Source organism: Elephas maximus, chromosome 8, assembly GCF_024166365.1.
Source record: "Elephas maximus indicus isolate mEleMax1 chromosome 8, mEleMax1 primary haplotype, whole genome shotgun sequence".
Lineage (NCBI taxonomy): Eukaryota > Metazoa > Chordata > Mammalia > Proboscidea > Elephantidae > Elephas > Elephas maximus.
Window position 1 is genome coordinate 113,374,278 of NC_064826.1, and position 23,148 is coordinate 113,397,425.

At 41.0% G+C, this 23,148-nt stretch overlaps 1 protein-coding gene across 1 annotated transcript in view; it reads right to left on the reverse strand.

The window, feature by feature from the left end:
- Positions 1 to 5,014: 5,014 nt before the first annotated feature.
- Positions 5,015 to 23,148, reverse strand: part of SPATA48 (spermatogenesis associated 48) — a 117,012-nt gene continuing 98,878 nt past the window's right edge. Inside the window, exons 8-9 of the mRNA XM_049893819.1 lie at positions 14,197 to 14,304; positions 5,015 to 8,189 (exon numbers count right to left, since the gene is read on the reverse strand). Coding sequence (XP_049749776.1) covers positions 8,066 to 8,189; positions 14,197 to 14,304 — 232 coding nt within the window. The 3' untranslated portion in view covers positions 5,015 to 8,065. The remainder of the gene's footprint in view (positions 8,190 to 14,196; positions 14,305 to 23,148) is intronic.

Sequence of the window (23,148 nt, forward strand, 5' to 3'; positions counted from 1 at the left end):
ACACAAAAGATGTAATTTGTGTACTTGTCTGAGGTGAGATATTGTGTATGCTGCTATTCTTTGTAACCTCCTTAGCACAATCATTGTTTGTTGACTCTTTGATCACTTCCTATTTACTTGTGGTCTTGAATATGGGGGGTCTCCACAGCACCTAAGACACAAGAGTCCCCTGCACCATTGTGGCCCCAGTACAGCTGATGAATGAATTAATCTGCATCAGCAAAGCATAGATTCCCTTCCTGTTTTAACTCAGGCAATGAGATTACAGGTATTATTAAGGTTATGATAATTATTCTTACAATTATAATCACAGTATTTTATATTCAATTCAATTGTTGTTGTTAGGTGCCATCAATTATTTCACTCCCGGGGAGCTGTGGTTCAGAGCAGTAAAGTAGCTTGCCTAGAAAGTGTGGGGCCTAGAATTTGAAACCAATTCAGACTGATTCCAAAGCCTGTGGTTGTAACATGCATGCTGCCTTACCTCCCCCAGTGGGATAGGAGTGGGGATGAAAAAATATTGTTATCAAAGGTTATTCTTTAAAAAAAGAATCAGTCCTTAATGTACATTTTACAGGGAAACATACCTGTTTCTTATTTAATTATAGATATTTTTATTTTGCATTTTCCTTCTTTGCTTTTTATGTTTAGCAATTCATGGATTCTACAGCAGAACTCTGTAATTCCCAAAGATTAACATAATCCAGTCTACTCTGGGCTAAATGGAGCAAACAGATCTTACTTAGAATATCAGAATATTATCATTTATTAGAAAATAATTCTGGGTTGTTGGGGTTGGTGTTTCTGTTACTGGGTACTCCCACATCACTCTCAACTTCATGTCTTAGGGAGCCCTAGAAGGGCTTGAACATGCTTTGACTACAGAGGTTCTTGGGATGGTTATTACTACATGGGTGTTTGTTTCTTATTTTGTTTTTTCCTTTCCAATTCTCAAGTCAGTGTTCCCTGTTGTGCATGAAATAATAATGGAAAACACATTAACATTTTTAATGTAATCTATATCATCCATTTCCCCCAAGGATCTAAGGTATCTCATAATACTATAAACCAACCAAAAACAAACTATAAGTGTCCTAAAATAGAAACAAAGAAAAAAATCTAAAACCATGTAGAAAAGAAGAAAAAGCAGTCATATAAACTGGAATCGGTGGTTATCAGATTTTAATGTGCACCATAATAACTCAGACATATTATAATAACAATATTGAATGGTTAAACTCTGTTAAAGGGTCTCTGGGTAAATATATTTATTCAATTCAGCTTTGAGCTTCCTGGCAGGCAGGAGAAAAAGAAAGCACATTATCCTATATAATTTCATTCTTCTGTATATTTTAAATGACCAAAGTTTAGAAATAATTGACACGGGCAGCTTAAATAATCTCATAATCAGATACCCGTTTTTCAGAAGACATTTTCCTTGTACTAAAATCTTAAAAGGAATTTTTTAGATAATTTATCATATAAAGAGTTTTAATAAGCATTCAGGATATTGACTTTATATAAGTTTTAAAATTTTCTAATTTTAAAGAAATACAATACACTTTTGTAGTAACAAGACAAAAAATGCAATCAACTGTAAACCCAGAATTAATAACTATTAACATTTTTGTCCACCACTTGTCAGTTTGTCATTCTGTGGTAGCTTGCATGTTGCTGTGATGCTGGAAACTATGCCATTAGTATTTCAAATGCCAGCAGGGTCACCCATGGTGGACAAGTTTCAGTGGAGCGTTCAGACTAAGATAGACTAGGAAGAAGAATCTGGCAATTTACATCCAAAAAATAGCCAGTAAAAACCTTATGGATGGCAGCAGAACACTGTCTGATATAGTGCTGGAAAATGAGCCCCTTAGGCTGGAAGGCACTCAAATTACAATTGGGGAAGAGGTGCCTCCTCAAAGTACAGTCAACCTTAATGACATGGATGAAGTTAAACCTTTTGGGACTTTTGTTTTCTGATGTGGCATGACCCAAATGAGAAGAAACAGCTGCAAATAACCATTAGTAATTCGAACATGAAATGTACAAAGTATGAGTCAAAGAAAAGTGGAAGTTGTCAAAAATAAAATGGAACACTTGGAGATCCATATCCTAGGCATTAATGAACTGGAATGTACTGATATTGGCCATTTTAAATCAGACAATCATATGGTCTACTATCCTGGGAATGACAAATTAAAGAGGAATAGTGTAGCATTCATCATCAAAAAGAACATTTCCAAGATCTATCCTGAAGTACAGTGGTGTCAGTAATAATATCCATATGCCTACAAGGAAGGCCAGTTAATAATACAAGTATTATTCAAATTTACATACCAACCACTAATGCCAAAGATGAAAAAATTGAAGATTTTTACCAACTTCTGCAGTTTGAAAGTGATCAAACATGCAATCAAGATACAATGATAATTATTGGTGATTGAAACGCAAAAGTTGGGAAAAAAGAAGGGCCAGGAATTGGAAACTATGGCCTTGGTGTTAGAAAAGATGCCAAAGATCTCATGATAAATTTTGCAAGATGAACAACTTAGTCACCAGAAATGCCTTTTTTCAGCAACATAAATGATGACTATACACATGGACCTTGCCGGATAGAATACACAGGAATCAAATCAACTACATCTATGGAAAGAAACAAATAGAAAAGCTCAATATCATCAGTCAGAACAGGGCCATGGGCTGACTGCAAGACAAACCATCAAGTTCAAGTTGAAGCTAAAAAAAAAAATTAAAACAAGTCCAGGAGAGCCAAAGTACAACCTTGAGTATATCCCACCTGAATTTAGAGACCATCTCAAAATTGAACACTAATGACTGAAGATCAGAAGATGTGCGGGATGACATCAAGGGCATCATACATGAAGACAGCAGAAGGCCATTAAAGACAGGAAAGAAAGACCAAAATGGATGTCAGAAGAGACTCTGAAACTTGCTCTTGAACGCAGAGTAGCTAAAGTGAATGGGAAAAATGATAAAGTAAAAGAGCTGAACAGAAGATTTCAGAGGATGGCTTGAGAAGAGAGAGTAAAGTATTTTAATGCACTGTGCAAAGACCCGGAGTTAGAAAACCAAAGAGGAAGAACATGCTCCACATTTCTCAAGCTGAAAGAACTGGAGAAAAAATATAAGACTTGAGATATAATATTGAAGGATTCTATAGGCAAAAAAAAAATTGCATGACACAGGAAGCACCCAAAAGAGATGAAAGGAGTACACAGAGTCACTGTACCAAAAGAATCGGTTGATGTTCAACCATTTCTGGAGGTAGCATATTATCAAGAACTGAAGGTATTGAATGAAGTCCAAACTGCACTGAAGGCATTGGTGAAAAACAAGTCTCCAGGAATTGATGGACTACCAATTGAAATGTTTCAACAAATGGATGCAATGCTGGAAGTGCTCACTTGTCTATGCTAAGAAATTTGGAAGACAGCTACCTGGTCAACAGACTGGAAGAGACACATATTTGTGCCCATTCCAAAGAAATGTAATCCAACAGAATGCAGAAATTATTGAACAATTATCATTAATATCACAAATAAATTTTGCTGAAGATGATTCAAAACCAGTTGCAGTAGTATATCAACTACGAACTGCCAGTAATTCAAGCTAGATTCGGAAGAGGACATAGATTGAGGGATATCATTACTAATGTCAGATGGATCTTGGCTGAAAGCAGATGATACCAAAAAGATGTTTACCTGTGTTTTATTGACTATACAAAGGCATTCAACTCTGTGGATCATAACAAATTATGGATAACTTTGTGAAGAACAGGAATTTCAGAACACTTAATTATGTTCATGTGGAACCTGTGCATAGACCAAGAGGCAGTTGTTCAAACATAACAAGAGGATACCTGCATGATTTAAAATCAGAAAAGTTGAGCATCAGAGTTATATCTTTCCATCATACTTATTCAATCTATCTGGTTATCAAATAATCAGAGAGGATAGACTATATGAAGAAGAAAGTAACATCAGAATTGGAGGGAGACTCATTAACAACCTGTGATACACAGATGACACAACCTTGCTTGCTGAAAGTGAAGAGGACTTGAAGCACCTACTGATGAAGATCAAAGATCATAGCCTTCAGTATAGGTTGCACTTCAACAGAAAGAAAACAAAAATCCTTATAACTAGACTAATAAGCAACATCATGATAAACAGAAAAATAATTGAGGTTGCAAAGGATTTCATTTTACTTGGATCCACAATCAACAGCCATGGAAGCAGCAGTCAAGAAATCAAAGGACATACTGAATTGGGCCAATCTGCTGCAAAAAAACCTCTTTAAAGTGTTACAAAGTGAAGATGTCACTTTGAGGACTAAGGTGGGCCTTACCCAAGGCAGGGTATTTTCAATCGCCTCATATGCATGTGAAAGCTGGACAATGAATAAGGAAGACTGAAGAAGAATTGATGCATTGAATCATGGTGTTATTAAAGAATAGTGAATACACCATGGGCTTCCAGAAGAACAAACAAATCTGTCTTGGAAGAAGTATAGTCAGAATGCTTCTTAGAAGGGAGGATGGTGAGACTTTGTTGCACTTTCTTTGGACATGTCATCAGGAGGGGTCAGTCCCTGGAGAAGGACATCATCCTTGGTAGAGGGTCAGCGAAAAAGAGGAAGACCCTCAACGAGATGGATTTTCACAGTGGCTGCAACAATAGGCTCAAACAAAGCAACAATTGTGAGGATGGGGCAGGATCAGGCAACATTTTGTTCTGTTGTACATAGGGTCTCTATGAGTCAGAACAAACTTGACTGCACCTTAAAACAACAACAACATTTTTGTACAGCTCTCCAAAGTATCACATGTGTGTTTGTGCATAAAATTAAAATAGGGTAATAAGATACATACTGTTGTCAAATCTGCTTTTTCACTTACCAATATTTTATGTATATCTTTCTAAGATAATAAATATAGAGCTACATTATATTTTTAATGCATATGTAGTATGTCAGTATATTTATGTACCACAAGTCTTTTATCATATTTTCTCTTGGACAGTAAGTTATTTCTAATTTCTCTCATTTAATTAAAATTATATACCTTTAACTTCTTTATACAAACATATTTGCTCACTTGTCTAATTATTTGCTTGTTAAGTCAAAACACATGCCACTTGTAAGGGCTATGGAAACATTTTGCCAAATGCCCTATAGAAAGGAGCTCCTAGTTATTGTTGCTGTTATTTGCCATTGAGTCGATTCCAGCTCATACCAGTAGTGTGTAAAGGTATGTATCTCCTCTTATGGACACAGATTCATGTGTGAAAAGTGCAATAGTATAGTCACTTCTCTAATACTCATGGGGCATAAACATTTTTATTTGCTTATTGGCCCTTTTTCTTATTTTTTCAATTTATTTGCTAATATCCTTTGCTTTGTTCCTATTGGGGTAATCATATTTCGAATGTGGATTCTTTTTATGATAATAGTAGGAACCTTTATCTGACATATTTTCCCGTTGGGTTTTTCTGACTTCCGTTGGTGTATTTTTTACATTAGGAAATTGTTTTTTCCTCTATGATTTTTGGCTTCAGTGTCCTGTTTGAAAAGATTTTTCACACACCCAAGCTTATAAAGCAATCCAGTAAATTCCCAGGTGATCTGTCTAAAGGCTTTCAATTATCCACTTAAATCAGTGATCAAAGAACAATTCACTTTTGTTTAAAGGGTGAGATCTGGGTCTACCTTTCTTCTTTTTTTCCAAATGGTTGTCTCACCATCATCTATTGCAAATATCTATCCTGTATTCATGGGTTTAGAATAATTTCTTTATGTTTTCGTTTCTGGACTTTCTATTCTGCTCTATCATGAATATCATATTTTTTATATTGTTGTACCTCTGCAATAGTTTTAAAATATTACATTGTAATGTCCTTACCTGCTAAGGGAAGGTAATTAGCTCACATTTTCTCTTCCAGGTGAACTTTATAATAATTTCTAACGTCATCTCCCACATTAGTTTTATAAAAAATGCAAAGATCTTCTGTAGAGTCAGTATTTGAATAATCCCTGGGGATAAATAAAAGTTGAGATTATAATATCGTAGGGAAGACTTTGGTTTGGGGATGACAGTGAGGGGCAAGTCACTAACCTGAGGAGGTCCAGGAATGTTGGTATCTGGTACCATCAAGAATTCAGAACTTGAAGAGGAGTTAAATATCCCCGAGACTATCTTCCTTGATTCTTTTATCTTCCAGTTGGGCTTTGGCCAATGGAAACCCAAATAATGCAATTTACACACATGGGTAAGAGTCAGGGCACTGGAATTTCTATCTTCTCCATTGGTGTGGCTGACCTTGGAGTCTATATATGTGGTGAGCAGGGTTTGCATTTTATCTTCAAAGGTGAGCAATCTGACCTAGTCATAGTGCAAACAGTCACCATCTGTCTTCTCCTGGATACAGCCCAGGGGGCTACAGGGAGAGACAACATTTCCTTCAAGAGCAGCGTTAGATGTGCTCATGCTCTGATAGGAGCCCAGATGTCTGCATTGCAGAGCTTGGAAACAACGTCTTAGCCTGCAAAGAATGTCCAGAGCAGGTGTTAGTGCCACGGAAGGATCCAGATGATGAAGAGCGGTCCAAGAGTTTGGACGGTAGCACCCGCTGACAAAGTGGCCTGCCTAGGATATTCACCAAAGAAGGTGATCTCAGTGAACTAAATGAATCTACCTCTAGGATGAGGCTAATATTTTCCATTTGTGTTTTGGTGAAAGTCTTCCAGAGACAAAGATTTTTATTTTGGTTGGATTTTTATAGAATTGCTCTTTCTGAGTATAATTATACAAGATCAGACTTGTCTTGAGGGCCAGGCAGGTATTCAGGAACATGGCTGCTTATCTTCCTGTTTGTCACAGCCCAGAGCAGGCCCGGAAAGCAGCACACAGACATGTTCTTCAGATTCAGTTCAAAGCCTAGGTCATTTTCAACTGAGGCAATATAGGATTTCAAATCAAAAGAGCTGCTTTTCCCTTCCTGTGAGATAATACCACCAGTTAGTTGCCTTTGAGTTGACTCCAACTCATTCTGACCCCATGTGTGTCAGAGTAGAACTGCATAGGGTTTTCTATGGCTAATTTTTCCGAAGTAGGTAAACCAGGCCTTTCTTCCGAGGTTACCCTGGGTGGACTCAAACCTCCATCCAGCCTTTTGGTTAGCAGGCAAGTGTGTTAACTGTTTACATCACCCAGAGACTTCTGTGAGTTTAGCAGCGCCAAATTACTCTCAAAAGAGTGCAAGCATTTTTCTTGGAGCTCTAGTTATTTATGGCAGCAGTTATCTCCCCTAGCCCACATCCACTCTCAGTGGCTCTGTGAGCTGGTGCAGGGTCATGGCTGATTCCTGACACCCTCTAACTCTAATGTGGCCAGAGGTGGTACTTTCTGCCTGATCACCCTCGTGGAACCTGAGGGATACTTCTCCCTCGGAAAGAAGTAGCAACTGGGACAAGGGAGGATTTAGTCCCGTCTGCATCCTCAACATCATTCCCCATGCAATGTCATCTCCCAGGTGATGTTGTCCCCTCTGTGAGAAGCAGAATGCAGCTGTCAGTCACGGCCTGTCACTTTCTTTCTCAGTCACTCCGTTTTCTCATTGGGAAAATATGGGTTTTGACTAGATCATCTCTGTTGGTGCCCTTTGGTTCTACCTTTGCATGGTCTGTGCTCAACAGTTATCATTCTTGCGTTAACTTGGTCAGGACACAAAATCTCTGTGTAGACCTGGTGTTCCAACCTCACAGAGAAATCATCTAAAATAAACCCCTGTGATTGGTGGCTTTGGAAAGCCTCAGCTGCCATCACAAAATGGTAGCATTCCAGGGCAAGGCAGAGAGCCCCCGGACAGGTCAGAAGACTGGCCGAGGGTGGGGTTCAGGAACTCTGCCTTAGGCAGGAAGAGGACACAGGGGGCTTATTGGCATTACAGACACCCTGGGTACAGGCCAGGCACCTTTATTTCCCACCACACTGTGTGGAATGCCGACACTGAGGTCTTAGCAGTCTCACTCAGCAGGCTGGTCTCTTTCAGTAGTCTACAGTTTCTTTTTCCTTTCTGTTGAAAGGGTTGTAGGGTTTCACAGTTGTGACCATTCGAGACAGAGGCCCCTGGTGATGGAAAAAGTCCACTGCCGTGTCTTTCCGTAAGATGCTGTAACGGAGTAGAGAAAAACAAAAAAGAATGCTTAAAATAAACATAAAAACACATATCCTCATCTATTTTGCAACTAATGATAAACATGTATGAGAGAGAGAGAGAACACAGCAGAAAGAGAGGCTGAAAAAAACCAAACCCATAGCTGACGAGTCAATTCTGATTCACAATGACCATATAGGACAGAGTAGAACTGCCCAACATGGTTTCCAAGGAGTGGCTGGTAGATTCGAACTGACCTTTTGGTTAGCAGCTGATCTCTTATTATGAATCATTGTGTGTATTCCTGGTCTTATTTCATTCAGTTGCATTTACTGAAAATCTACTATGTGCCTAGAATTACATTAGGAGCTAAGAATACAGAAAATAAAGCCCAAAGGAGGTGAGTCTATACAGAGGCAGTCACACAAGTCAACAGTTACCACTGGTAAAGTCTCTGAATGGGGTGGGTCCAGGGTGCCGCGGGAGCGTGGAGCACACAGTTGCCTCTCTGGGCAGGGAAGGACATTGGCCTTGAGTTTGAGGGAATTAGACAGATAACGGAAAAAGAGAGGTGGTGTAGGCAGCGGTGTGGTGTGGGGAAGGAAATGGAGGTGAGAGACAGCATGGCACATTTGGGGAGAGGCTAAATGGGTGAGTGGTGAGAGAGGAGTCAGGGTGGGTGGACAGAACCCCCAAGAGGAGAAGCTGTATGGTGGCTGAGGAGTGTATGTTCATCCTAAAGGCAATAGAGGTCTCCTAGTGGGTTGTAGGAGCCCTGGTGGTGGAGTTGTTAAGAGCTACAACTGCTAACCAAAAGGCTGGCAGTTTCAATCCACCAGCCACTCCTAGGAAACTCTATGGAGCAGTTCTACTCTGTCCTATATGGTTGCTATGCATCAGAATCGACTGGATGACAACGGTTTTTTTTTTTTTTTTTTTTTTTTTTTAAGTGGGTTGTAGGAGTACTTGGTGATAGAAAAAAAAAAAAACCAAACCCAGTGCCGCCGAGTCTGTTCTGACTCATAGTGACCCTATAGGACAGAGTTGAACTGCCCCACAGAGTTTCCAAAGAGCGCCTGGCGGATTCGAACTGCCAACCCTTTGGTTAGCAGCCGTAGCACTTAGCCACTACACCACTAGGGTTTCCCCTGGTGGTAGGAGGTGGTGCAAATGGTTAACACACTCTACTGCTAACCGAAAGCTTGAAAATTTGAGTCCACCCAGAGGTACCTCAGAAGAAAACTCTGGCAATCTACTTCCAAAAAATCAGCCATTGAAAACTCTGTGGAGCACAGTTCTATTCTGCACGTGGACTCTCCAGGAGTTGGAGCTGGCTCAGCGACAACTGGTTTTAATGGGTTGTAAGCTGTCTGCTCTCACACGGTTTTCTTAAACTTACTCTTAGTTTGCTCATCTATCAAGTGGGAATAAATGTGTTCTACCAAACTTGTTGTGAGAATTAAAAGAACAAAGATAACTATGACAAAGTCTAAGACTATGCAGATGATATTTCCTTACCTTGGCTGTCAATTTTGCTGACCTTCCTCTCACGTGCATTATTGGCAGTCTCAACTCTGACACATGGCCTACTGACTATCATGAGCCGCCCTACAAGCCTACTACCTGCAGTAATTTTGCTGTAAATTTGCCACAAATTGGAATCATGTGCACAATGTGACGCTCACATGTGGCAGCAAGTTACAAAGTTCCTGCACAAAATAACCCACACACAGCCACCAAATCCAAAATGGCTTTGTTTTTATGCTGTGATTATCAAGAAGTAATAATTGTTCTCTTTTCTTTGTTTTTGTTTTCTTTTTTCTTATGTTGGAGGAAAGGGCTGTTGAAGTGAAAGCTAAAACTTCTGTAAAGGTTACATTTTGGTGTGAGGGAATGTGCAAGGAACACTGGGCTCTAACAGAAATAGGAGTGGAGAGAAACGCACTGGTACACGTTTCCTTCTTTATGAATTTGCAGTCATAAAACCTCTCCTTATCCACCTCCTGCGCCTCCCTAGCTCTTCACTTCAAATCTCTTCCCATAATTCCTTTCCCCTATATTTCTCTACACCTCACTTGATTTTTTTTTCACTTGATATTAGTCCTAGGACATGGCTTGACCCTGTCCTTCCTGCTCAAAATGCGATATGGGCATCTCAGGGCCACCAGCCCCTTCGTTGGCATTCGAGGCGTAAACAATTTAACCCAAGCTGACTTTGCAGGCTGATTGGCCAAAGAGCTCCAAATGTGGCATCCATGCCATGGAGAGAGCCGTGGCCCCTGTTCTCCTGTCTCTTCGTAACTCTGTGGCCTGGCAAGAGGAGGATGTTCTCTGACTGCTGGTGTCAGAATTCAGATTGTAAGGGGTGAAGGAGAGAGTGGGCAGAGAGGAAGTGGAGGCAGTGAGTGAAAGGAGCGGGTGGTTGCTTTTTAGAGAAGTTCAGAAGTGAAAGGAAGACAAGGAGAGAGGCGGGGGGGTGGCGGGGTGGGTGGAGGGGGGAGGGTGATCAGAGGGGAACACATTTGCTTTGTACAGTAGGGAAACGTGGTGCGTTTCTTCATAAGCAGTGGGCCAAGTGGGGAGAGACGAAGCCCTCATAGGAAGCAGGGAGGAAGCGGGAGTAGATTGAAGAAGGAATGACTGACCTTCTTTAAAAAGTGAGACATGTCTTCCTAGGAGGAGAAGAGAAAGAATGGTGACAGGAGTAGAGATTCTAATGTGAGGAGGAGAGGGAGTGGCAACAGAGAAACAAGGAGGTCTCCACAGACCATAGTGGGGAACCAGAAAGCAAATGGTAAGACCTTCTGTTGACAGTGACCTGAGGAGGAGATGGGATTGGAAGTTTACATGGTGTAGAAAGGTCTGGAATATAGCCACTTCGGGGAATGGTGTAGGCTCTTAAAAATAGCTGAGGGAATTGCAGAGGAGCAGTGAGGTACAGTTGAGGTTGATATTCAGGAGTTCCCAGGGAATGCCTGAGCATAGACAGCTTCTTACAAATAAAATAACAGGAAAAAGTGCATCATATCAGATAGGTACCATCAGGAGGAAGTTAGCTCATGGAGTTCTCATGATACTCATCAAAGAGAGACCTAGGCTCACACTTTCACTGAAAACTTTAAGCAAACATAACTGTAACTATAGTGTCACAAAAAATCAGAGGTGATACTTGATGATGAAAAGCCTTGAAGGCCTAAAAGGAGCAAATTTCCTCTGAACATAGGACCAGGAGGGCAGGGCTAAATGCAGTGCAGAGGGCTTCTGGCTGAGGGCACCAGCCAGCCTCTGTGCTTTCTCACTCTGGGCCATCTAGACTCTGGAGTCAGAGCTGTGGTTGGAGGAGATCTGGATCCCCAGCAAACACCAGCTCTCCTTCGGTATAGGTGACACTTTGGGGGCTGACGCTGGATGTGTGTCTCTGGGGCCTTATGTGCACTCTGTGAAGAAGAACCTCAGAGAAGCCACCTCAGAGGTTGATTAATTCTGGCCCCACTCTGGGGAGTTGGGTGACAGATACATGTACAAGAGGTGTGAAATGAATGTGAAGGCCACCGAGGATTCTGCAATAGGCCTAAGTCTGGAAATGAGTTTCCTGCTGCAAGACACAAGCTCTTTTCTCTAGTAGTAGCAGTAGGTGACAATTTTACAATTAGAAATAAAGATTTCTCTGAAAGATAGTAGGAACATTTCACCATATATTGGATAGGTAGCTGGATTATGTGGTTGCAGAAACACATGTTAAACCAACAGGATGCTGCGGGTGGGATCTGCGTTGTTTGGGGTGAGAAGACAGACTGTGAAACCGAAAGGTGCCTGCCATTTTCCCTGACATAGCATCTTTGAGTTGGATCCCTCCTATATGGTTAACCATCTAGATACAAAATTTAATCTTGCCTTTTTTGGGATAACAAATTTAAATATAGATATACGGATGCAGTTAATTTTGACATTGTTTCTTTATGTCCTTCCCATGAAATAAAATGTTATTTGCCTAAATTTCTGCCAGTCCTGCCTTGGATATGGATTTGTGACATTTCACCTTAGAGAAAACTGAGTGCAAAATATTAGCTCAGAAAATCAAAGATCTCCTTTAAAAACTGTCCTCGGCAGATGGCCTAGGAACTCCAGACAATCATCAAACCAAAAATTTAGATAATACCATGAAGCTCTCTGTCTGCAGGCACCTTTCCTTTCCCAGATCAGTCCTGTCCTACCCTTAGAGCTGGGTCACGCATGCAGGGAGTGTGGAAGGCGATTAGGATCCTCTATGCACAGTGGCATGGAAGAGGTTAGGGATGGCCCTGAGGAGCCTCCATCCTATGATTCCATATTGCATGGTGAGCTCTACATGCTGAGGGCTCCCTGGAGCAGGGCAATCCATGCCTAGGTGCAGGCGGCCCTCAGCTACCTATGAAACAAACACCCACTCCCAGGATCACCTCATAAATCGCTTCATCTGTGTGGTCTTTTTTTTTGCAGATCAGATTACCACTGCAACTCCATGTGCCTAGGTTTGCTTATCTGTAAAATGGAAATAATAACAGTACCTTCCTCCCAGGGTGCTGGGACAGTTAAATAAACTACTACATGCAAAGTACTTAGTGGAGTGCCTGGGTATAAGAAGTACTCAGTCAATGTAAGTAATGATGGTGAGGGTGACGCTTGTCACCCTGTACTATAGGTGTCGATTGTTTCTTCCTGACTGCTAGACTTGAAGTTCTTGTGATTTAATTAAATACAGTAATTATTGGACTATAAAATTTTGTTGATTTAATGAAAGAACATACAAATTGACCAACAAATGCGTGAGTGATGAGAGAATGAGCAGCTGGGTGAATGCAAGAAGCTCTTACTCAGGAGCTCTCCCTGTTTACAGGAGCTGCCTCTGTTCCCAGCAGACATTCTTTGTATCATTTTCAAGATGTTTTTAAGAAGTTGGTGGAAGCAGGAGCTTGGGCTCGGGTACCCCCATAGCCTGCCCCTTGCCAGGCACTTTCTAGTTTATCACCTCTCCCACATCACCCAGTTTTTCTTCTTCACAGTACATCTTACTACCCAAAATCATCTTTAGTTACTTGTCTACTTCTTTATTATCTAGCTCTCAGGCCAAAATGTAAGCTCTGGAGTGTGGGATCTTTTCTGCCTTGTTCCCCACTATATCCTCTGTGCCTCCAACAGCCCAGAAGGGATGCTCAATAAATGCTTGATGAACGAATGAATGCTCTACCAAAATAATAATCTAGGCGAAAAAAGTGCCATTTGGGAGTGGGAACTGATCCCTTCCCCCAAACACACATTACCAACCACCCTCCCCACTCCCGTCCTACCAGGACGGGTTTGTTTATTTGTACCAGGCCAGCATCTAGACCTGGTGAAGGCTGCATTTGCATTTTCAAAAACTGTGTCATCTTATTTGCAAGGCCAGGACTTTGACCAAATGTTTTCAAATTTGAGCGATAATGTATAATAGCGTGCTTTTTCTCACTAGCAGCTTCAAATACAGGAGCTTTCAGCAGGCTTCCATCCAACCTCTATTTTCAATTTGCAAAAATCTGTCTAAAAATATATGATGTTCAACAGAATTTTGCCTTTTAGCAAAGGTAAGGTGATTGTTCACAAGAAGTAAATATGTGTCTGATGCAAATATTTCTCATGCACCCAAGAAACATTCATCTTCTTACAATGATGCAGAAGGATGATATGCAAAGCTGTGAGTCCAAGAGGCAAAGATGTTCTCCACCTACAATGCCTTAAACATCCTAATACGCTCCATTCTGCCACCTCAATATTAACATTAATCTGCATATGCTTTTCGATGCAATTTAGAGTGACGCTAATTAAGGCTTAATAAGGATCCCCTCTGTAGGAAAATAAACTCCTCTCTCTTTTTGGACTAGACACCCCATTTTTAAAAATAATTTGAATTTACACTTAGTATTTAATTGTTCTTTAATGGAATAACCATAATTAGAATCTCTCCCTAATGTGTCTGAGAAAATTGAGTAATAGGATTCATACTTACCGATGCACTTCTGAGTCTGGTGATGGGGTTGTTGGTGGAATATTAGAATTTGCTGGGTGGGTGGCTGTGAAATGAACCTTGCCGGTGTATCCTGGGATGTTGCCAGAGCTAAAGCAAAGAGTTAAAGAGAGAAGAGAGAAGAGATTAAAATGATGACTTGTGACTAGCCATGGTAACTAGCACTCAGATATGAAAACCATAAAGGAGGATGACTCTGTTTTTTTTGCCTATCTAGGTTCTGTAACATGGGTTGTCCAAACAGGAGAAAGCAAGCATGGGGCACGCTGATGCAGAGATATGTAGATTACAGCTCTACTCTAGCATTGCAAAAATTTATTTCTAGTCCACGCTTTTCTATTATTTTATATTTGCATGTACTTTATACACAAGATTCACTACCGAGGTGGGTTTCATGATGAAGAAAGAGACTAGTTGTTTACCAAATGGCAGACCATACTCCAAACCTAACATCGCAGAATGCTGATTTTAATACTAGTGGGCACACGCCCTTACTTTTGCAACTGAGGTATTTTTTATAAAATGGTCTTTCATGTCACCATGAACATGCTACATGACCTATTTCAGATAATTTCCTAAAACTGCACACACTGAAAACAAATTTAAACAAGCATATTAATTCTATATTGGCTTGTTTAATTTCACTTTTTTTCTGCTCTCCCTTTCCTTTTCCCATACCCATGAGGGAGTTAAGGGGGAAAAAGAAAATAGTAAGACAGCACAGGGGAGATTCTTTAGTGTGAATAGAAAAAAAAAAAAAAAACTATGAAAAGCAAATGAACATTCAAAAGCAATATTTATATAGAGAATTTGGAGAAATATACAGTAAGAATAACTAGTATTTGTGCCATCTTTATAGCATACAATCTACTTTACACAGATTATTTTGTTTGGTGGGTACGATAATCCTGAGAGGTAGTAAATCTGAATTATAGGGACAGGCCCTATGTGAGGTTCCACCCTGTGTACAGCTTAAGACATGCTGCCTTCACCTGAAGAAGTTTATAAAATACTTAGAGTTAAGATTTACACTGCATTTCAAGGAGCAAGAACACACTATATGCAAATCACAAGGCTCATTTAAATATCAGACCATTTTTTTATGGAATTCAGCTTTAGTATCGATTCAATGCTATGGCCTTTGCTTTTTGTGCTTATTTCAGAGGTGGAAAGAGAAACAGCACCATCAGCAACGTACTGATAGTAAGGAGAATGCCAGCCACCAGTGGTTTGTGCTTCCCATCCTGGGTGCCTTTCTTTCAATGCACGACACCCTTTGGAGTGGTTCTTTATTCTAAATTGATGCATGGATAAAATGCAACAAGGCCGCAACAATCAAACCTCTGCCTCAATCAAAGGCTGCTCCACCTGTGGCTCTCTTGGCTATGTATATCTACATCATTCCCCCCACACACGCTAAACCAAACGAAACTTCTCCAGGAACTGTTTATCTTAGGAATAATCTTCTAAGTATGGAGTTTAAGGAGGTGGCTCATTCATAAAGTGTCACGTGCCAAGGCATACAGATGAAAGACCAACTCAAACCAAACCCACAGCCCATAGTGACCTTGTAGGACAGAGCAGAGATGCACCATAGGATTTCCAAGGATATAATCTTTACAGAATCAGACTGCTACGTCTTTCTCCTGAGGAGTGGCTGGTGGGTTCAAACCACTGACCTTTTGATTAACAGCCAAGCACTTTAATCACTGCACTACCAGGGCTCCTTACAGAAGAGAGAAGGGGTAGTGAAAGGGGTATGTTTTCAAGAGTCAAGACAAAGGGTCAGACCCCAGGTATCCGCTCACTGGCTTTCAGATCTGGGCCATTGACTTAATTTCTCATCTGTGAAAAAGGGTAAAACCATCAACCTGGAGGACATGGGTGACAGTAAAGTGAGATACTCTAGATGAAATGGTCTAGGGAAATTAATACTAATTTTAATAATATTAATATAGGAGTCCTTAGATGGCATAAAAGATTAAGCATTCGGCTATTAACCAAAAGGTTAGCAGTTCGAACCCACCCAGAAGTACTTTGGAAGAAACCCCTGACAATCTCCTTCCAAAAGGTCACACAACCATAAAAAAAATCTATGGAGTGTGGTTCTACTCTGAGGCTCATGGGGTCACAATGTATCAGAATGGACTTGACAACAACTTTTTTCTGTTTTTAATATTGCAATTTCTTGGAATCCTAACACGCATTGATGAAGTGTTGATGTAGGAATGCTAGAGAAAAAAAAAATTACCAGGCAGGGGATTGCACAAATAGACCTCACATGTTTCTCCCAACTTTATAATCTATGACTCTGTAGGTGATATCTTATTCACTTGGAGGCAATAAAATCCTGAACTAGTATAAGGAAGAGAAATTAACTCCAGGGCAACACTGGAATAAATGGTATAAATTAATGGATTTTTATGAGATTTGGAAAATAAGTCAGCAAAAGAGCATAATAAACAGAGAAAAAATTGAAATTGTCCAAGATTTTGTTTTACTTGGATCCATAATCACTACTCACGGAAACAGCAGTCAAGAAATCAAATAATGCACTGCACTGGGAAAATCTGTGGCAAGAGATCTCTTTAAAGTGTTAAAAAAAAAAAGCAAAGATGTCACCTTGAAGACTAAGGTGCGCCTGACCCAAGCCACAGTGTTTTCAATCACCTCCTGTGCATGTGAAAGCTGGACAATGAATAAGGAAGACTGAAGAAGAACTGATGCCTTTGAATTTTGGTGTTGGCAAAGAATATTGAATATACCATGGATTGTCAAAAGAATGGACAAACCTGTCTTGGAAGAAGTACAGCCAGAATGCTCCCTAGAAGCGAGGATGGTGAGACTTCATCTCACATATCTTGGACATGTTATCAGGAGGGATCAGCCCCTGGAGAAGGACATCATGCTTGGTAAAGTAGAGGGTCAGTGAAAAAGAGGAAGACCCTCAATAAGGTGGATTGACACAGTGGCTACAACAATGGGCTCAAGCATAAGAACAACTGTGAGAATGGCACAATTCTGGGCAGTGTTTCGTTCTGTTGTGCATAGGGTCGCTATGAGTCTGAATCTACTTAATCTACTCAACAGCACTGGGTTGAGTACTGGGAGCCCCACAACCAAATGTAAGTTTTTACTCAAATGAGGAAGGCACTCTCAGCCTTACTCAGTCAACTGAAGAATAAAGATAGCACTAACTTTTTTTAACTCATAGCAGTACTCAGGGATTAATAAATTAAATGGATGTGAAAGCAGCTAGCAAATCATCAGCACTCAGTAGGTGCTTAACTAATTTTAGCTGAAACACAAGATTGTAAAGAAATAAGTTATTTAGAAAATAGGAGCTGTGTAAATGGAGCATGCTTTTATCCAGTACGGATGCTATGAAGATGTTAAGAGCATTGTTTCCAAATGGTACTGCACTTGGAATCTCATGGGATCTTTAAAAGGTGCTGTACCTGGCTTCCACTCCCAGACCTTCTGATTTAATTGGCAAAGGGGTGTAACCTGAGAATTGGGCTTTTCAAAAGCTCTCCAGATGATTTTAACGTGCAGAGAAGTTTGGAAAGCTCTGCTTTAGCCCTACATTTTCAGACTTTTTGGAGGAACCTGGGCGAATGAACTAATGCTGTCAAATTCTAGGCAGTGCCCTTCAGTTTTGCTGGGAATGTTCTTGAAGACATGTAGCTCTAAGTTAAGGCGGTAATAAAAAGTGAACCAAAATTATTCATGTGTATATCTCTCCCCCAAGCATTCTTTAAAGCTTCCATGCATGTTGCAAAGGAAATACTCTTCATTTGTGTGGGAGGTTTTTTTCCACTGACCCTAAAACACCCACAGAATTAAAATGCCTCTAAACTCATAGTCTTCCACTAGAGTAGTGTCTTAGGATGGGTTTCTCTAGAGAAGCAAAACCAGTGAATTATGTGGCTTTTGCATCTCTAGAGAAACCCATCCGAAGACATACTAAGATATACACACACACCTATACACAACCTTGCTTCCTGAAAGTGAAGAGGGCTTAAAGAACTTACTGATGAAGATCAAAGACTACACCCTTCAGAGTGGATTATACCTCAACATAAAGAAAACCAAAATCCTCACAACTGGACCAATAAGCAACATCATGATAAATGAAGAAAGTATTCAAGTTGTCAAGGATTGCATCCCCGGTCAACACCCACTGAAGCAACAGTCAAGAAATCAAACAATGTATTACACTGGGCAAACCTGCTGCAAAAGACCTCTTTAAAGTGCTGAAAAGCAAAGATGTCACTCAAAGAACTAAGGTGTGCCTGATCCAGGCAGTGATATTTTCAATCGCCTCATATCCACGTGAAAGCTGGACAAGGAAGAAGAAGACTGAAGAAGAATTGTTGCCTTTGAATTATGGTGTTGGTGAAGAATAATGAATACACCATGGACTGCCAGAAGAACAAACAAGTCTACCTTGGAAGAAGTACAGCCAGAGTCCTCCTTGGAAGCGAGGATGGGGAGACTTCACCTCATGCACTTGGGACATGTTATCAGAAGGGACTAGTCCCTGGAGAAGGACACTGTTTTAGGCTGGGTTCTCTAGAGATGTAAAAACAGTGAAGCATCTCTCTCTCTATATATATATAGAGAGAGATTTATATTAAGGAATTGGCTCATGTAGTTGTAGAGGCTGGAAAGTCCTAAGTCCACGGGTTAGGCTGGAGGCTTCTCTTGACTCATGTAGCTGCAGGAGCTGGCAAGCCCAAGATCAGCAGGTCAGATAACAAGCCTCTGGCTCACAGGCTGTGGAGACTGACAAATTCCAAGATCGGCAGGTAAGCTGCTAGCTCAAGTCCCAAGAACTGGAGGTCGGATGAACAAGAGCTGGCTGCAGGATTCAGAGTGAGCAAAACCCAGTGAGCCTTGCTAGAAAGCTCACCTATATTGGATGCAGGCCACGCCCCCAAGGAAACTCCCTTTCAACTGATTGGCTACTCACAGTAGATCCCATCATGGAGGTGATTACATCATTATAGGACTGCCAAACTACATTATAACTGCCAAACCACTGATAACCATGGCCTAGGCAAGTTGACATACACGCTTAACAATCACTGACATCATGCTTGGGGAGACAGAGGGTCTGGGAAAAAGAAGACTCTCTGGGTGAATTGACACAGTGGCAACAACAATGGGCTTAAACATAGTAATGATTGTGAGGATGGTGCAGGACTAGGCAGTGTTTTGTTCTGCTGTACCCAGGATCACTATGAGTCGATTCCGATTCATACCAACTATAAAGGACAGAATAGAACTGCCCCATAGGGTTTCTAGGGAGTGGCTGGTGGATTTGAAGCAGCTGAGCTCTTAACCACTGCACTACCAGCGACGCTATAGGACAGGGCAAAACTGCCCCATAGGGTTTCAAGGCTGTAATCTTTATGGAAGCAGATTGCCACATCTTTCTACCACAGAGTGGCTGGTGGGTTTGAACAGACAACCATTCAGTTTGCAGCCACCAATCATTCAGTTAGAAGCTGAGCACTTAAACACTGCACCACTGGGGCTCCTTTACAGAGATTCATCTCAAGGAAATGGCTCATGTGGTTGTAGAGTGTCTGGCAAGTCCCAAGTCTGTAGGTTAGGCATCAGGCTGGAGGCTTCTCCTGACTCACGTAGCTGTGGAAGCTGATGAATCCGAGATCAGCAGGTAAGACAGCAGGCTGCTAGTCCACAGGCTGTGGAAACTGATGAATCCCAAGGTTGGCAGGCAGTAGGGTGGGCCACTGACTCATCATCAAGAACCAGAGGTCAGATGATGATGAGCTGGGTGCAAGATCCAGAACGAGGAAAAGCCAGTGAGCTTTGCCAGAACGTCCATATATATTGGATGCACGCCCTGCCCCCAAGGAAACTCCCCTTACAATTGATTGGCTGATCACCCCAGATCACATCATGGAAGTTATTACATTATTATTAACTGCCAAATTATGTCATGACATAATTGCCAACTTACTCCATTACATAACTGCCAAACTACATCATTATATAATTGCCAAACCGCTGAGAATCATGGCCCAGCCAAGATGACACACAACCTTAACCATTACAAGTAGTTAACAGATCAGGGAGAAGGAAACAAGCAACTGCTATAAAACATCATACGGCCCTATATGCTTCTATAGCATACTACAGCATTGATGTTAAATGGTATTATAACCCAAACCAAAAACAAACCCATTGCTGTTGAGTCAATTCCGACTCATAGTGACCCTTGTATTACATTATGTTATGAGATATGATGTGATATGGTAAACTAAACCCACTGCTATCAAGTCAATTCTTACTCACAGTGACTCCATGTGTTACAGAGTAGAACTGCTCCATAGAGTACTCTTGGCTATAATCTTTACAAAAGCAGGTTGTCAGGCCTTTTTTCTACTTTACCTCTGGGTGGGTTGAACCACCAGTCTTTAGCTTAGTAGATGAATATAAACTGCTTGTGCTACCCAAGGACCTATGATGTGATATATAATGTCTATGTGATATCAAATAATAAGATACCATAAAATAGTACGCTGCTTAAAAACCAAACAACCAAACCCATTGACATTGAGTCGTTTCTGACTTATAGCAACCCTATAGGACAGAGTAGAACTGCTCCATAGGATTTCCAAGGAGTGACTGGTGGATTCGAACTGCTGACTTTTTGGTTAGCAACTGACCTCTTAACCACTGTGCCACCTTATGCTTGAGAAATAAATTCAGTTACATAATAAAAAGCCAGATATTTGAAAACAAAAGCCCTCACCTACATTGCTTATCATTATTCCCCGTAAATGTGTACATGATATCATGAGGGGAATTTTGTAGCAGGCTGAGCTTACATCAAAAGGAGAATAGTCTGATGGACAGTTTACAGACCTCCTGCTGATACAAGATTATTATGCCTTCCCAAACCCAGTGCTGTTGAGTTGATTCCAAGTCATAGTGACCCTATAGGACAGCTAGAACTGCCCCATAGAGTTTCCAAGGAGCGCCTGGCGGATTTGAACTGCCGACCCTTTGGTTAGCAGCCGTAGTGCTTAACCACTACACCATCTTAGATGGAGGAAACAAAGCTCTTAAAAACTTTGAAACTTACAGGCTTTGAAATGAATTACCAGGTTAGTTGCATGTTAAAAGACATCCCCCACCCCCATTTGAGGAAAGCAAAGAGAAGCAGGAACCAATTCAAAAATGAGAAATCTTCATTTTTGTCTTTTTCTCCTCAGCTTCCAGTCCTTTAAATACCCTCTTTTGTACCTCTTTTCCCAAATAAGCCTGGACTTGGTTCAGTAATGGGTAAATTTTAACAGCTTATTGCCAAGTTTACAACTAATTGGTTTTGCTCAATAAAGCATAATAAAATATGTTGGTGTTAGGTGTTGATTTCGATGCCCTGTGACCCAATGCATCAGGTTAGAACCCGCCCATAGGGTTTTCTAGGCTGCAGTCTTTATGATAGCAGGTTGCTGTGTCTATCTCCCACGGAGCCACTGGGTGGGTTCAAACCGCCAACTTTTTCGTCAGCAGCCAATTGCTTAGCCCTTGTGCCACGGAGGATCCTTATATAATAAAATGCACATTAAATACTTTCAAAAAGTAAAGAAGTTTTAGTATATGAGTTACAAAAGTAGCTAAAGAAATGTAATTAAAATTTAAATAAAAATACAGAGAATGGCGGGAAAATCATGTTATGTGTAGAATATATGCAGATAAAAATATAAACATCTTTACAATTTCTCTCTGTAGATTAAAAAAAAAAAGTTGCCGTGGAGAACTTGGCACGGGACTCCACACGAGTCAGAGTCGGGCTGTGCTGCACAGGGTTTTCTCTGGCTGAGTTTTTGTAAGCAGATCACCAGGCCTTTCTTCTGAGGCACTTCTATAAGACAGGGCTAGAGCCTTGGAGTCATTTTTTCTTAGCCTCAAGACAACCCCTCACCCATCCCATTTCCTTTTGTTCTTTCTTTTCCTCCTCAGACCTCCTTAAAGAGAAACAGCCACAGGCTGGCAAAAACCGACTAAAACCAGTCCTGCCCTCCATCTTGGCACCCCAGTTAAACTTTAGCTCATTAACTGCCTCACGCATGGTAATTTCTCCACCCCTGGAGAGCTAACATGCTAATAAACAAAAATGGTTAATTACACCTGCAAGGGGAATCGAACCTTGCTCTTAAAAAATGCTTACTCATTCTAAAGCGATCTGCGCCTGCGCGCATACCATTTTGTATTTTGAAACTGATCCTGCCTATATAAACCAGCCTCAACAAGCTTCTTTCGAGGCAGTTTTGGACGGAACGCAGCTCTGACTGTCTCCTTGCTTGGCAGACCAATAAAGTGCCTTTCTTCTCCCCAACTCGTTCTCTGTCTTTTTGGCCCTGGACGGAGTTGCGTCCAGCAGAAGCCAAAGTTCATGGCAACATTTGGGTTAGCAGACAAGCGTGTTAACTGTTTGTGCTATAGATGTGACTAATACTCATTGACTTGGTAGTATGTTCCAGGAACCCTTCTAAATGCTTTACATATATTGGTATATTTAATTCTCACAAAATCCCTGTATGGTAGCCCCTATTATCATCCTTGTTTTGTAGTTGAGAGAACTGATATGGAGAAAATACGCTCAGAGACAACCAAGCTCACAAGTGGTAGAACTGCATCATAACCCCGGCAATCTGGCTGTGGGTTGACACCTGCTGCCTCTGCAGGGAGCCAGAAGCCTTGGGCTTTGGAGACAAAGAGATCAAGATGAAAGGATCATTTGCATTGCTGGGAAATCCCCCTCCTGCTCTTACACACATGGCCTCCAGCCTAGCCAGGAGAGTCTTGTATTTATTTAGGGTATGTTCTTTGCAGAGTAGGGCTGTGAGTGGAAGTTCAATTCCACAATCTTTTCTTGAGCCCTGGTGGTGCAGT